This window comes from Cryptomeria japonica, chromosome 5 (assembly GCF_030272615.1).
Source record: "Cryptomeria japonica chromosome 5, Sugi_1.0, whole genome shotgun sequence".
Lineage (NCBI taxonomy): Eukaryota > Viridiplantae > Streptophyta > Pinopsida > Cupressales > Cupressaceae > Cryptomeria > Cryptomeria japonica.
This window is the reverse complement of record NC_081409.1, coordinates 674,476,844-674,490,316: the sequence shown is the minus strand read 5'-3', so window position 1 is coordinate 674,490,316 and position 13,473 is coordinate 674,476,844. Positions and strand designations below refer to the sequence as shown.

The 13,473-nt window shown below is 32.2% G+C and overlaps 1 protein-coding gene across 1 annotated transcript in view; it reads left to right on the top strand.

The window, feature by feature from the left end:
- The first annotated feature begins 8,050 nt into the window (after positions 1-8,050).
- The window catches only part of LOC131039522 (uncharacterized), a 106,211-nt gene continuing 100,788 nt past the window's right edge, over positions 8,051-13,473 (top strand). Inside the window, exon 1 of the mRNA XM_057972300.2 lies at positions 8,051-8,760. Within this exon, the coding sequence (XP_057828283.1) occupies positions 8,323-8,760 (438 nt within the window). The 5' untranslated portion in view covers positions 8,051-8,322. The remainder of the gene's footprint in view (positions 8,761-13,473) is intronic.

Below are 13,473 nucleotides of genomic sequence, written 5' to 3'. Positions count from 1 at the left end.
CATCGAACTAGCACACCATTTGAACTTCTCAATGCTCACTGGCTTTGTTGATGCATCTATGACCTTCGCCAAAGTATCAATCTTCCCCAACTTCACTTTTCCATCTTCTACTATTTCACACACAAATTGAAATTGTACATCAATATGCTTTGTTCTTTCATGAACAGTAGGATTCTTAGCTAAACTAATGACATTTTGACTATCACAAAAAAATGTAATTTGTCCTACATCAAAACCAATATCAGAACACAACCTCTTAAGCCAAATGGTTTCCTTACAAGCGTAAGTAGCTACCATGTACTCTTCTAAAGTCATGAACAAAGTAACTACCTGTTGCTTACTCATCCTACTGATAGCACCACCAAACATCATGAAAACATATCCACTAGTGGATCTTCTACTGTCAATGTCACCTACCCAATCTGAATCCACAAACCCACAAATACAAATTGAATGTCGAGTTCCACTAGGATAACCATGAAAACATAGGAAATGCTTGTAAGTACCCCACAAATATTTGAACACTCTCTTCACTGCATCCCAACTTACTCATCCAAGATTAGCCATAAATCGACTCAGGAGTCCCACCGCTTGGGTAATGTATGGCCTAGTATAGACCATGGCATACATCAAACTTCCTACAACACTTGCATACACTACTCTGGTCAAGTCCTCTATCTCAACGAGAGATTTTCGAAAATCCTCTACTAATAACTTTGTTCCTTGTAGAAAAGGAACTACCAAGGATTTGCAAGTTGACATGTTTAATCTCTCCAACATCGAGTTCACATACTTTCTTTGGCTTAACCAAAGCTTTCTACAACCTTTATCTCTTCTAATCTCCATCCCCAGGATATACCTCGTTGCACCTAAATCTTTCATATCAAACCATGCTAACAATTGAAACTTCAAATTTGAAATCATATTACCATTCCCCAAAAACAACAATATGGTGAAATAATGAGAATGCAACCAATTTTGAGTTTTGAAATACACACAATGGTCAAATTTGGACCTTTGAAATCCCAAACTCAACAGATGGGTGCCATATTTTTGGTACCACATCCTAAGAGATCGTTTCAAACCATACAAAGATTTCTTCATCTTACATACTAGATGTTCTTTACCTTCAACCATGAAATGCTCAGCCTGTGACATCTAAATCTCTTCCTCCAAATCACCATGAAGGAATGTTGTCTTCACATCTATTTTCTCAATTTCCAAACCACACGCTATCACTAGTGATAATAGAAAACAAATGGATGTTAGCTTCGCTACATGAGAGAAAATATCACCAAAGTCAATTCCCTCCTTATGTGAATATCTCTTCACAACCAACCATGCCTTATGCTTTTCAACACTGCCATCAAGACCCAACTTCTTCTTGAACACCTGTTTACAACCAACAGGTTTACATCCATCAGGAAAATGTACTAGATCCCAAGTATCATTTTTCTTCAAAGAATCCATCTCTTTGTTCATGTCTCTCTTCCAGGAATCTACATCATCCATACCCATAGCCTCTCTAACAATCTTATGTTCATCAGTGTTAGCAATCAAAGCAAAAATACAATTTGAATCCAACAATGAATAACTAAACCTTTATGGCGAATAACCAAATCTATCTGGTTGTCACCTATCACGTGTAGACCTCAATTGTTGAGGTTAAGGTTCTTCGTCTTCTTCATAATGCTCAGAGCTTCTAGAGCTCTCCTCATCATCAGGTCCATGAGGAGTGCAGAGTTAATCTCTTGTTAGAGTAGGTAGAATTTGAACTACCTCCTTCCTTTCCTCCTCTTTCTTTGGCTACAATAATATAGTGGAAGGTTTCATCTCTTTGAAAATTACACTTCTTCTATAGAGAGCCTTTTGGACCATTGGATCCCATAGTTGTACCCTTTCACACTGATACCATAACCAATGAAGATACATTTAATCCCCTTGTTTTCCAACTTAGACCTATTCTCACTTGGTACATGTGCATATGCCTCGCAACCAAATACTATGAGATACCTTAACGAAGTATTTTTACCGGACCATGCCTCCATGGGTGTCTTATCAACAAGGGCTAATGTAGGAGATCTGTTGATCAGATAACATGTTGTGGCTACATCTTCAGCCCAAAATTTCTTCTCAAGGCTAGCACCACTTAGCATACTCCTAACCCTCTCCGTCAACTTCTTGTTCATTCTCTCCGCAACTCCATTCTGCTGAGGGGTGTATGGAGTTTTTTTATGTCTTTCAACCCCGAGCTCTTTACAACACTTATCAAACTGAGTAGAACAAAACTCACCACCTTTGTCAGTTCTCAAACATTTAATCTTTCTATTAGCCTGATTTTCAACCAAAGATTTAAACTCCTTAAACCGACTAAAGACATCAACCTTACTCCCGACGAAATAAACAAATTCCTTTTACTATGATCATCTACAAAAGATACAAAGTATACATATTTTGATAACGAAGGAACATTTATAGGACCAAACACATCTGCATGAATGTAGTCCAACACCCCAGAAGACTTATGAGAACTTTTATAAAATTGCACACGGTTTTGTTTACCAAAGATACAATGTTCATAGAAATCGAACTCGAGATTGCAATCTTCAAGGCCTTCCACAAGACTCTTATATTTTAAGGTTCAAAGACCCTTCTCACCAATATGGCTAAGTCTTTGGTGCCATAACATTGTCTTCTCTGCTAGAAGCTTCATTTCTAAAGAATAAGCACCCTTAGGTACCCAGACAACATGACCATTGGAAGTAGATGAAACATATTTCTTCATTGCTTTATTTGATGGCGAGGATAAAGAATCTAAAGATTTGTTCTTTTTTGACTTATTAGAAGAACTATTGCACTGAATAGTGCATGCAGCTAGCTCAAACAAGGTTCTTATCCTAACTCCTCTAGCCAAAACCATAGCTCCTCGAGAAGATAACTTGCACACCCACATAATTCAATTTACTTATAGAAATGAGGTTTCGTGGCAAACCTGAGATATGCAATACACCATCAATTCCCTTCACTCTGCCATCAGGGAATTTAATTTGGACTCTTCCATGACCAACTATTTCCAAATGAGAATCATCACCGAGGTACACCTTTCCACCATTAAATTCTTCATATTTCAAGAACCAATCTCTATGTGATGTCATGTGGAAAGATTACTTGGAATCTATTAACCACACATCTTCTGATGCCTACATTGCTAAAGCTGCAACCAACGCTTCACCAAAATATTTATTCTCCATCTCAATCCTTCCAAATGTGCTTGCCATTTTTTCTGCAATAGAATATCAAGAAAATCACTTTTTCAAAACTCCCACTGAAACTTAGATTTGTACAAAAAACCCAACAAACCCCACATCTGAGATCAAAGGTGATAAGGCTTTGATACCAACTGAAAGGAAACTAGGTAGCTCATAATACAACTTCCTACATTGAACTATCAGGAGAGTGAATGCAAAAATTTCTAAACCCTTTAACAATTATAGATTCAAATGCACATCTAATTAAACATTAACATATATTCAAAATAGAATAAAATCATAACAAAGCATATACCTGGAAAAAACCTTTCAAGAAATAACCCACACTCCATACACTCAACTCAATTGTATTAGTCAGTAGCAACAACAATTAAATACGATCTTAGAGTTATGCTCTTATGAGTCTTCACACTATTGCAATATTCAGGAATAATTCTGGCAGCATAATGATGTCTCTCAAAATCTCCAACCTCTCATTCAAAATAAGTGAAGGCACCACATATTTATAGAGCTCAACACAAAGAGGAAGGCTCCCATGGTTTCCAAAACCAACTTCAAAGCCTAAGAGGTAAGTTGTGTCATAAATAATACAATTACCATTGTCATGACACATTGCACCTAGCAACTTACCAAAGTACTAACACCTATCTCATCCAAAATGATTATCTTGCCAAATGTAATGCAAGTTCAACATAGCAACTCCCATAACCAGGATTAGGCACTTTCCTTACTTCACACCATTTGTCAAAGTGATCACCACAAATATTAGTTGCTCAAATACAAGTCCAATCCACAATAGAAGACACAAGCCAATACTCTTTAATAAACATAAGAAATTGCCAAATCATTTTCCACACCAAACTAGAAATATATGGCAACACCTTCCCAAAATGTAGAATCTTCCAAGTGGACACCAATTTCCTAAAAAAGGATTTAGGCCATCTCATCACTGCCATGTAGAATGCCACCTCAACAAGAGGACCCACAAAGTGAATGACAACTTAGGAAATTAATAACTTAGGATAAATCAATTATTAAATAACCAATGTGACGACTCCAAGGTTGAGACACCTTATCCCTACATTCAAATCATTTCATCTTACAAACAAAATTCCAATCAAATTTTTATAGAAATAAAAATACCACTCTCAATAATATTCTTTAAAGGGTATCTACAAATTCTTTCCCACAACATTGGCTTAAAATTTGATGGTCTAAATGACCATTTTTTCAATTTTAAATAGTATATTAGAATTCATTTGTTATAGCTCTATAAAATCGTAAAATATTATTATAGATAAATTAAATTTAATATTCTAAATTATAATATTAATATATATTATTTTATAATATTTATTATAAATTGATTTACATTTTTCTTTAAACTTCAAATGAAAGGCATTTAAATGACAAAATAGTTATAAATTTTTTATATGACAACACAAGATGACCATCACATTTAAGCTTGCACAACATATTCTTCTAGATATTATATGAATTTAAGATTTTTCTAAGACGATCTTAAGATTACTTATTGAGCTAAACTCTAATTTTTTTAATATAAAAAACATTTTATTCTAATTACGTGAAAGGCATCCCCTATTTAAAATGAATGATTAAATTTAACAATCAACGGTTCACATCCTCTAAAATTTGATGCAAGACGATAAAACAAATTTTGACCGTCGGTATTCTATTCATGATTTTTAATACAACCTTATCTTTCTCATCGCTGCAGATTATCCCATTGTCAATGAATGTTGCTTCACCACGATCGGATCGGTTTGTTTCACCATTTGTAATACTCAATTTATTGCAAATGACTAAGTACTTACACATATAACTACTTATATCCGTTCACATATAAAATGCTTCAAAGTATTATAAAATGCGTTTTTGCTTCACCACGATCGGACCGGTTTGTTTCACCATTTGTAATACTCAATTTATTGCAAATGACTAAGTACTTACACATATAACTACTTATATCCGTTCACATATAAAATGCTTCAAAGTATTATAAAATGCTTTTTTGCTTCACCACGATCGGATCGGTTTGTTTCACCATTTGTAATACTCAATTTATTGCAAATGACTAAGTACTTACACATATAACTACTTATATCCGTTCACATATAAAATGCTTTTTTGTCCTTGTCGTGTGGTTTTGCTTTTTTTAAATTGAATATATTATAGGTTTAATTTTTTCAATATTTTAAATTTATTTAATATTTTAATTTTTCTATTAATTATAATAATTAAAAATTATATTAATATATATTTATTTTTATATTTGTATCTATTATTCTGTATTCTATAATATATTGTTTAATTTAATCTATTCTATAATATATTGTTTAATTTAATCTAATATATATTGAATTGTAGTATTAGTTTAAATTAATTTATATAAATTTTAAAATATTAATTAATAATTATAATAATTAATTAAATTTTAACTAATTATCATCTTAATATCAAGATTTCATATATATATATATATATATATATATAGTATAAATTATCTTATTATATATTATATTTTATAAAATTTAATTTATTTTTAAAAATAATATTATATCAAATTCATGAAGTGTCTATCGTTCATAATGATTTTAGTATTTTTCTTGTGGATTAGATCATGCAGATTTTTTTTGTTGTCTATGTTTACAATCAAAGTCTATGATCCATTGTTATCTTCTCTTCATATATGCCCCGTGACAACAAAAAATCTACATGATTTAATCCAAGAGGAAAAAAATATTGAAATAATATTATATACTATATATTATATTTAAACAAAAATTATTAAATATAAATATATACAATTAGTATAATATTTTTTATATAGTACAAATTCAATTTTATAATAGAATTATATTATTGTATAGAATATTTGATATAATATAAATTATATAATTATTATATTTTATAGTGTAAATCATTATATTTAAAAATATTATATTATGATTAGTTTTATATAGAGTATATTATTAAAAAAATTAAAATTTAATAATAATTATTATACATCATATTCTACAATAGAAATTATTGAATATATACACAAATTTATTTTTGATATAATAATATGAAGTATATTTACTTTATTTAGTTTATATATTTGCATTTTGTATTACAAATGCTTAAGTGAATTACCAAAAAAGCATGAGGAGAGAGGTTCCAAATAGGCTAATCACAATTAGATGTATATTTGTTTTGGAAAATATTCTTAGAGCTATTGCAAGCCTTTTTAATATTTAGAACATTGAACTTGGGTATGCAAATGATAATGTTTAGACATTGAACTTGGATATATAAATAATAATGTTTAGTCAGAGACCTTGTTTGTAAGGTTTAGAATGAGAAGTTTCCCGAAAAAAAAAAACAAAAAAAAAAAACAAAAAATAAAAAAAAATGCTTATATATATATATATATATATTTAAAATTTAGTGATATTCTTGTTTATAATATTTTTATGTTTAATTCTAATAATATTCATACTTATAACACTTACCTGCTGAGTTTAAAAAGATAGTTTAGAGCCATCAAATCTAGTTCTATGATTTGCTCATAGGCATCACTCTTGATGTTCCCGCTTCCACATGTTTGGCTTTATGATGAGAGACAAGGATCCAAAAACATTGGTTCTCCATAATGATATATCCAAAATCAAGATTAGACATATATTAATTGGACCTTCATAAATTATGTTTGTAGCTTAATTGTTTATTTATAAGGTTTAAAAATGTGGTTAACAATCTTGGAATAGTTATGTTTGTGTTTGGTTTTAATGATATTCATGCTTAATATTTATTGAATGAATACTAGACAAAGTTTAAAATTCTTTTTTAAAATAAAGATTGTTTGAAAAAATTATTATGTGAGGTTTAAAAATGTGGTTAACAATCTTGGAATAGTTATGTTTGTGTTTGGTTTTAATGATATTCATGCTTAATATTTATTGAATGAATACTAGACAAAGTTTAAAATTCTTTTTTAAAATAAAGATTGTTTGAAAAAATTATTATGTGAGGTTTAAAGATGTGGTTAACAATCTTGGAATAGTTATGTTTGTGTTTGGTTTTAATGATATTCATGCTTAATATTTATTGAATGAATACTAGACAAAGTTTAAAATTCTTTTTTAAAATAAAGATTGTTTGAAAAAATTATTATGTGAGGTTTAAAAATGTGGTTAACAATCTTGGAATAGTTATGTTTGTGTTTGGTTTTAATGATATTCATGCTTAATATTTATTGAATGAATACTAGACAAAGTTTAAAATTCTTTTTTAAAATAAAGATTGTTTGAAAAAATTATTATGTGAGGTTTAAAAATGTGGTTAACAATCTTGGAATAGTTATGTTTGTGTTTGGTTTTAATGATATTCATGCTTAATATTTATTGAATGAATACTAGACAAAGTTTAAAATTCTTTTTTAAAATAAAGATTGTTTGAAAAAATTATTATGTGATGATTGCAGCATGTTAAAGCAAATTAATGTGCCAATTATATCTACAATCTAGTTACATGCTTCAGAATAACTCAAATGCAATATCATACTCACCTATATGTTAAAAATATATATATATAAATCTTTACATTTTATCCATTATCTTATCACTAATCAAAGATCTCCTCAAAATACCCAATGCACACTAAGATGGGATTGCTAGTAACATATGAAATTAAGTTTTTTCTAAGATAATCTCTGGACTAAACTCTGGATTTAAAAAGCTTAAAAATAAATAAACAAAAAAATCTCTTACTATAGCGTTTGAATTGCAAACATAGGATAAATATGAGATGAGTGGAATGGATTAGCTCAAACTTGGGAAACCCAAATTTCCTGGTTCAATCCAACGGAAAATTTCTGAATAGGATAATTCCAACATATCTGGAACAACAAATTTCCTATAGCTGCGGATTTGCTGGTTACTCAATGAAAACAAAAAGACAACAAAGACCTAACTAGATAGATTTTAGTAACGGTCACGGAACCGGAAATACAGGGTTAAAAGTCTAATTAAATGAAACGCTACTAGTATATATGTGTTCAGTTGCAAGCAGACAAAAAGCATTTCCAATGAAGACATACGTAGCATTCTCTCTGCTATTTATACTGAGTTCTTGCACCGCGGAGGCATGGCGGCCTCCTCGTTTTTTGAGGCCAAGATCTCACAATTTTTCATTTTCTAATGGACAAATTGGTACACCCAGTTCAAAACACAGTGTACCCAATTCGGAATATGAGTATGAGACCAAGAATTTTACACAGAGGCTTGATCACTTCAGTTTTAAGAAACATGCAAATTCAACATTTCAACAGCGTTATCTCATCAATGACAAACACTGGTCGGGGGCACAAGCTAAAGGGCCTATATTTCTATACTGTGGAAATGAGGGTTACATTGAATGGTTTGCTGTGAATAGTGGGTTCATGTGGGATATTGCACCTCAGTTTGGAGCTTTGCTTGTCTTTCCAGAGGTAAGTAGTAGTGATTTCAATTAATTAGTCTGTCTTACAATTGAAATTAACTGTATTGAGTTCGTGTTTGCAAGTTTTTTTAAATGTAATGGAGTCAAATAACGCAGTAAAAACACCAAACTATAAAACATTTAGTTAGAGTCATCGACATATTTGGATTGGGTTTAAGCTGACAAAAACAGTCGGCGAATTTTTATTGTAATTTTTTTTTTTTACTTTATTGTGATTTGCTGAAGCTTAGTTTCAAACACTGCAGAAGCATGACACTTAATTATATGTTCCTTCAACTGAAATGAAACATGGCAAAACACTTGGTTTCTGCTTCTATTTCCTTTTATTAATTGGAAAGGTAATGGGGCAACCCAATTCTACATGTGATTTAAACAGTTTATTTCAAAGAGAGTGTTACTCTTGTACCATTAGACCATAGAGCCGAGTCATGTTTTTGCCCTTATTTGGTTATCACGCCTGTATTATAATTCTGATTGGCAGAAAGTTAAATTTGCTTTTGTTGAAAGATAATGATAAAAAAATGATAAAGAGAGCGCGTAAGAAACCTTTTATCTAAAACATTATAGTAAGTTCTTGTTCAAGGGACTGTAGATCCTTATGTAGTCTCTCTCAAGAAGGGGATTAACCTGGCTTAAAACAGGGCGATCCTAAAGGAAATTTAAGACAAGGGTGTTTGATTATGATTATAAATGTCAATATCACCAAGTAGGATCTTCTGCAAGGGATTTATTTTCATTTGATCTTATGTAGGGTTCTCGAACAGAAGACATAACCTGGCTTCAAATAGGGCAATCCCAGAAAGAAAATTGAGACAAGGTTTCGTGGTCACAGTTGTAAATATATTACTCAACTAATAGTCTTCGTTTAAGTTGTATTGGGCAGTCATTAAATTTTTCTTTATTAAACCCAATGCCTAATCCATAGTTTTAAATGTTTTCACTCCTATAAAATACGTATTTGGAGTCTGTATCTGGATACAACACTTAAACTTATCATAACAGCTATATTTGGCTTGCACCCTGGCACCCTACTTCTGATGCATAATATTATAAATTAAATTATTTAGAGTGATATGATCTGCTTGTGAAACAGATAGAGATAAAAATAAGTTGACAATAAAAGATGAAGATGAGGTATGAAGAGAGGTTGAAAAGTCCATTTATACTTATGATTCTTAGTTTTTGAAAATAGATGTGGATTCTATTTGAAATCTGGTTGACCAGAGGAATTTGATGCAGAGCGCGTTACATTCAATCACCCCAACCAAAAGTGAAAACCCAGCTGTCATGCCATTCAGTTCAATACTATGTTGTTGCCAAATATGCAAAATAAATTAGACAGATTAGAGAGATGTACCAAATCAGAGAAATTCCTTTTCAGTTTATAGTATAAATTAATACATAAAACACAGTTCTAAACATAGCCTATTTACTTCTATTAATTCCTTTCCATATTTTTCCCCTCAAAAACTATGACCTACTTTTCTATCTACCCAACTGCTGACTAGCAAAAACCAATAATTGGAATCAAATGAAAATATCTGACTGCATATGTACCCCAAATTACTCAACCCTTAATATGTATGCTGTGTGTGTCTGAATTCTGGGTTTTACTGCAAATCATGCCTTGCATCAATCTAACCTGGTTATAAAAATGTCTGAAATTCCTCATTGATAGTTGCTGGGATATATTTGTAGTTCTAAGTTCTAACCTGTATTATCTTACATTAATGGCACTTTGCATTGTAACCACCATATTTCTCCACTTTCAAAGGTGAAACACCTTAATTTTAGCTGCAAGTTGTGAATATCTGCTGCCACTTGTAGGAAAAAAGATATTCATATTGCTGCAATATTTGTCTCCACATTTCTCTTAACTCATCACATCTAAGCCATTGAATTCCTCTTTAGAAAGGCATCAAAATGAACAAAATATTCCAGAAAACTCACCATAATATGTTCTTCATTGCAATATCCTACTTCACACCTCTAGGCCCAAACAATCCAAAAATATGATGAGTTTGATTGCGAAGTTCATTATCTCTTTAAGACTGTTAATATGCCCGACACTATCATGCCTTTGTGATTTTCCGACTTAGAGTTTGTAGCTGAAGCTGAATTCTGTGAATGGAAGAATGCTTTATCTTTTGTTAATTTTAGCACTTTCAGATTAATCTAAACTCAGAGAATTTAATTACTGATTAAATTGATTAGATGAAGGGTTTGTAAATTTCCAGATTTAAGCATAACGAAGAAAAGAACAAAATAAGCACAAGACAAGGTTACCCTGGGAAAACCTCCTAGGAGGAAAAACCCAGCCAAAAGATCCTCAGATCTGATTATGAATTATGTTCATATGAAGGTTACAACACTTATCTCAAGTACTTGAAGGTGTTTGATAATGTCTTCCACAAGACTGCACTTTCACACGCATCAAGTAGTCACGTCTGCACCTTTAACCCTTCCAACAGCAATCAGGTCCAAACCCTAGGTTGGTAATGTATGAAGTCTGTTCTTTGATTGACTGCAACTTCAGTTTGCTCTCCTTCAACACCATTTTGCTCTTCACATGAATGAATTTCACACTTTAATTGGCAGGAGTAGTTCGCTGATGTAACTGAGGTATTTCACTGTGATGGCAGATCTAATATACTTCCTTTAGCTCGCAATGGCAGACATATATTTATTCCTCCTTAACTCGCAAATGGCAGACATATATTTCGCATAGGATGAAATGAATATTGAATGTGTATGATTGAGGTGGGAAGCATCTTCATTTATATGGTGCATTGTTCATATATGTCGGCTTATACTTGAGTCGGCTTTATCCTTTAATTTACATTGTTTTCCTTTAATCCGAAATGCATTGATTATGGGGTTGGACCTTTGCATGTGGCGTGGAGTAGCATGGGGGTTCTTAAGGATGTGCCGTGAAGTATAGGGCCCAGCCCTACACGCTAGAGGAGGGACCAGACCCTTAGGCGGATTCCAATGTTGCCTAAGGCAATTGGAATCCGCCATCCCTAATTACAGCCATCATCTTTGTCCTATGGAAAACTTGTTTTTCCATTTTCAAGGGGTCTGTCACCTCTTAAATCTGGGTTCTTGACAATTTTTTAGTCTTCTAAAGCTGCTAGATTTTCTGCCTCAATCACTTCAATGCACAGCCATCTTCATTCACAAAGTCTTCACCAGTAGCTACATAGGAATAGCTGGAGTATTGGCTTCTTTAGTGTTGATTTCACCTACTCTTCTGCAACTACCAACAAAGGATCAATTTCTCCATCAACTCACAAACTTTTGTCATATTTTCAGCTTCAACATGCATGCACCCAATACAGTCTACTTCCAAGTGGTCTATTAACCCTGAAACCTGGATTCTTGAAAATTTGTTATTCCTCTAAAGCTGCTATTTTCTGCTGCAATTTCCTTGTTAGCAAATGTTGTCTTCCTTCTCAAATTCTTTACCAATAGCCATCATACAAATAGCTGGATTAATTCCTTTTCCCAATTTTAATTTCTCTCTTTTCTGTCTCCAATTTGGCAATTACTAATAAAGGATCAATTTCTCAATCAACTTCCAAACTCGTACATTATTTTCAGCGTAAAAAATGCACGCAGTCAATTTTATGCTCCTCCTTTATTAACATGCACTCTTCTTCAAGTGTATCACTTTCTTTTGAATAACATATTACTTCCATGGTGCAATGAACGAATGGCTTTGCCCATTCTTTCACATTTCACTTCTACCATGTCACAATTTGTTTCCACAACTCTCTTAACATCTTCCCTAACCTTCTCACCCAAGCAATTGGACTTATCTCAATATAATCATCGAAGTGAAAAAAAAAATTCAAGCAAACTTACCAGGCCTTGTTATGGCTGCAATTTTACATTTGCCAGCATAAACTCTGTTCATCCATCCAAAAAATCGTTTCTTCTGCCTATCAATCATATTTTGATGAAAGTTTTCTTGTTAAATTTGGCAAATCAATGTGAGTTTTTGCCGCAAAAGAATTTACAGGGATAATACTCGCCGTTCTTGCATCCAAATTTGATTCATGGCACCTCATAGCTAGTGCATATTGTCACTTGAGGTCACCTCTTCCATTTCCATGAGAATAATGTTTTTCACTGCTTCCCTCGTATTTATCTCTTTTCCGAATTCTTTCTCTACAAAAAACTCCTCAGTAAATCTCTTCTTTTTATTTTTAGCTTCTCGATAAGTTGCTGAAGATTTAGCTGAGCACCTTCCCTACTTTGTTTTCTTGTCACAGACTTCTCAGCATTTCTCCCCTGATCTTCCTGTATACAGCGAATATTTGTGACTAGCAACTATGGAATTTTGGGCCTCTTCCAAGTAACACATTTGATCACATTATGCATAACAGATAAATCAAGACGAAAGCTGGAAGAAGAAAACTAATGTTGTTACCAAAGATTCCTTCACAGTGCACTTTTTCTGTAGCAGCTTATTTTGACTTGCAATACTCAACAGAGAAAGATATATGCAAACTGCTGCAGAAAATTCTACAGTAGATGAATAAAATAACATGGATTTAAGGAGAAGCTACTTAAATTAAAGATTGAAAAGCACAGAAATGAGAAATTTCATTATATAGCTTCTTTCATCAAAGGACTACTGAATTTTTTGCATGCTGCACTTTCCTTGGGTGAATATTTTTTTCTCTAAGGATGTGGT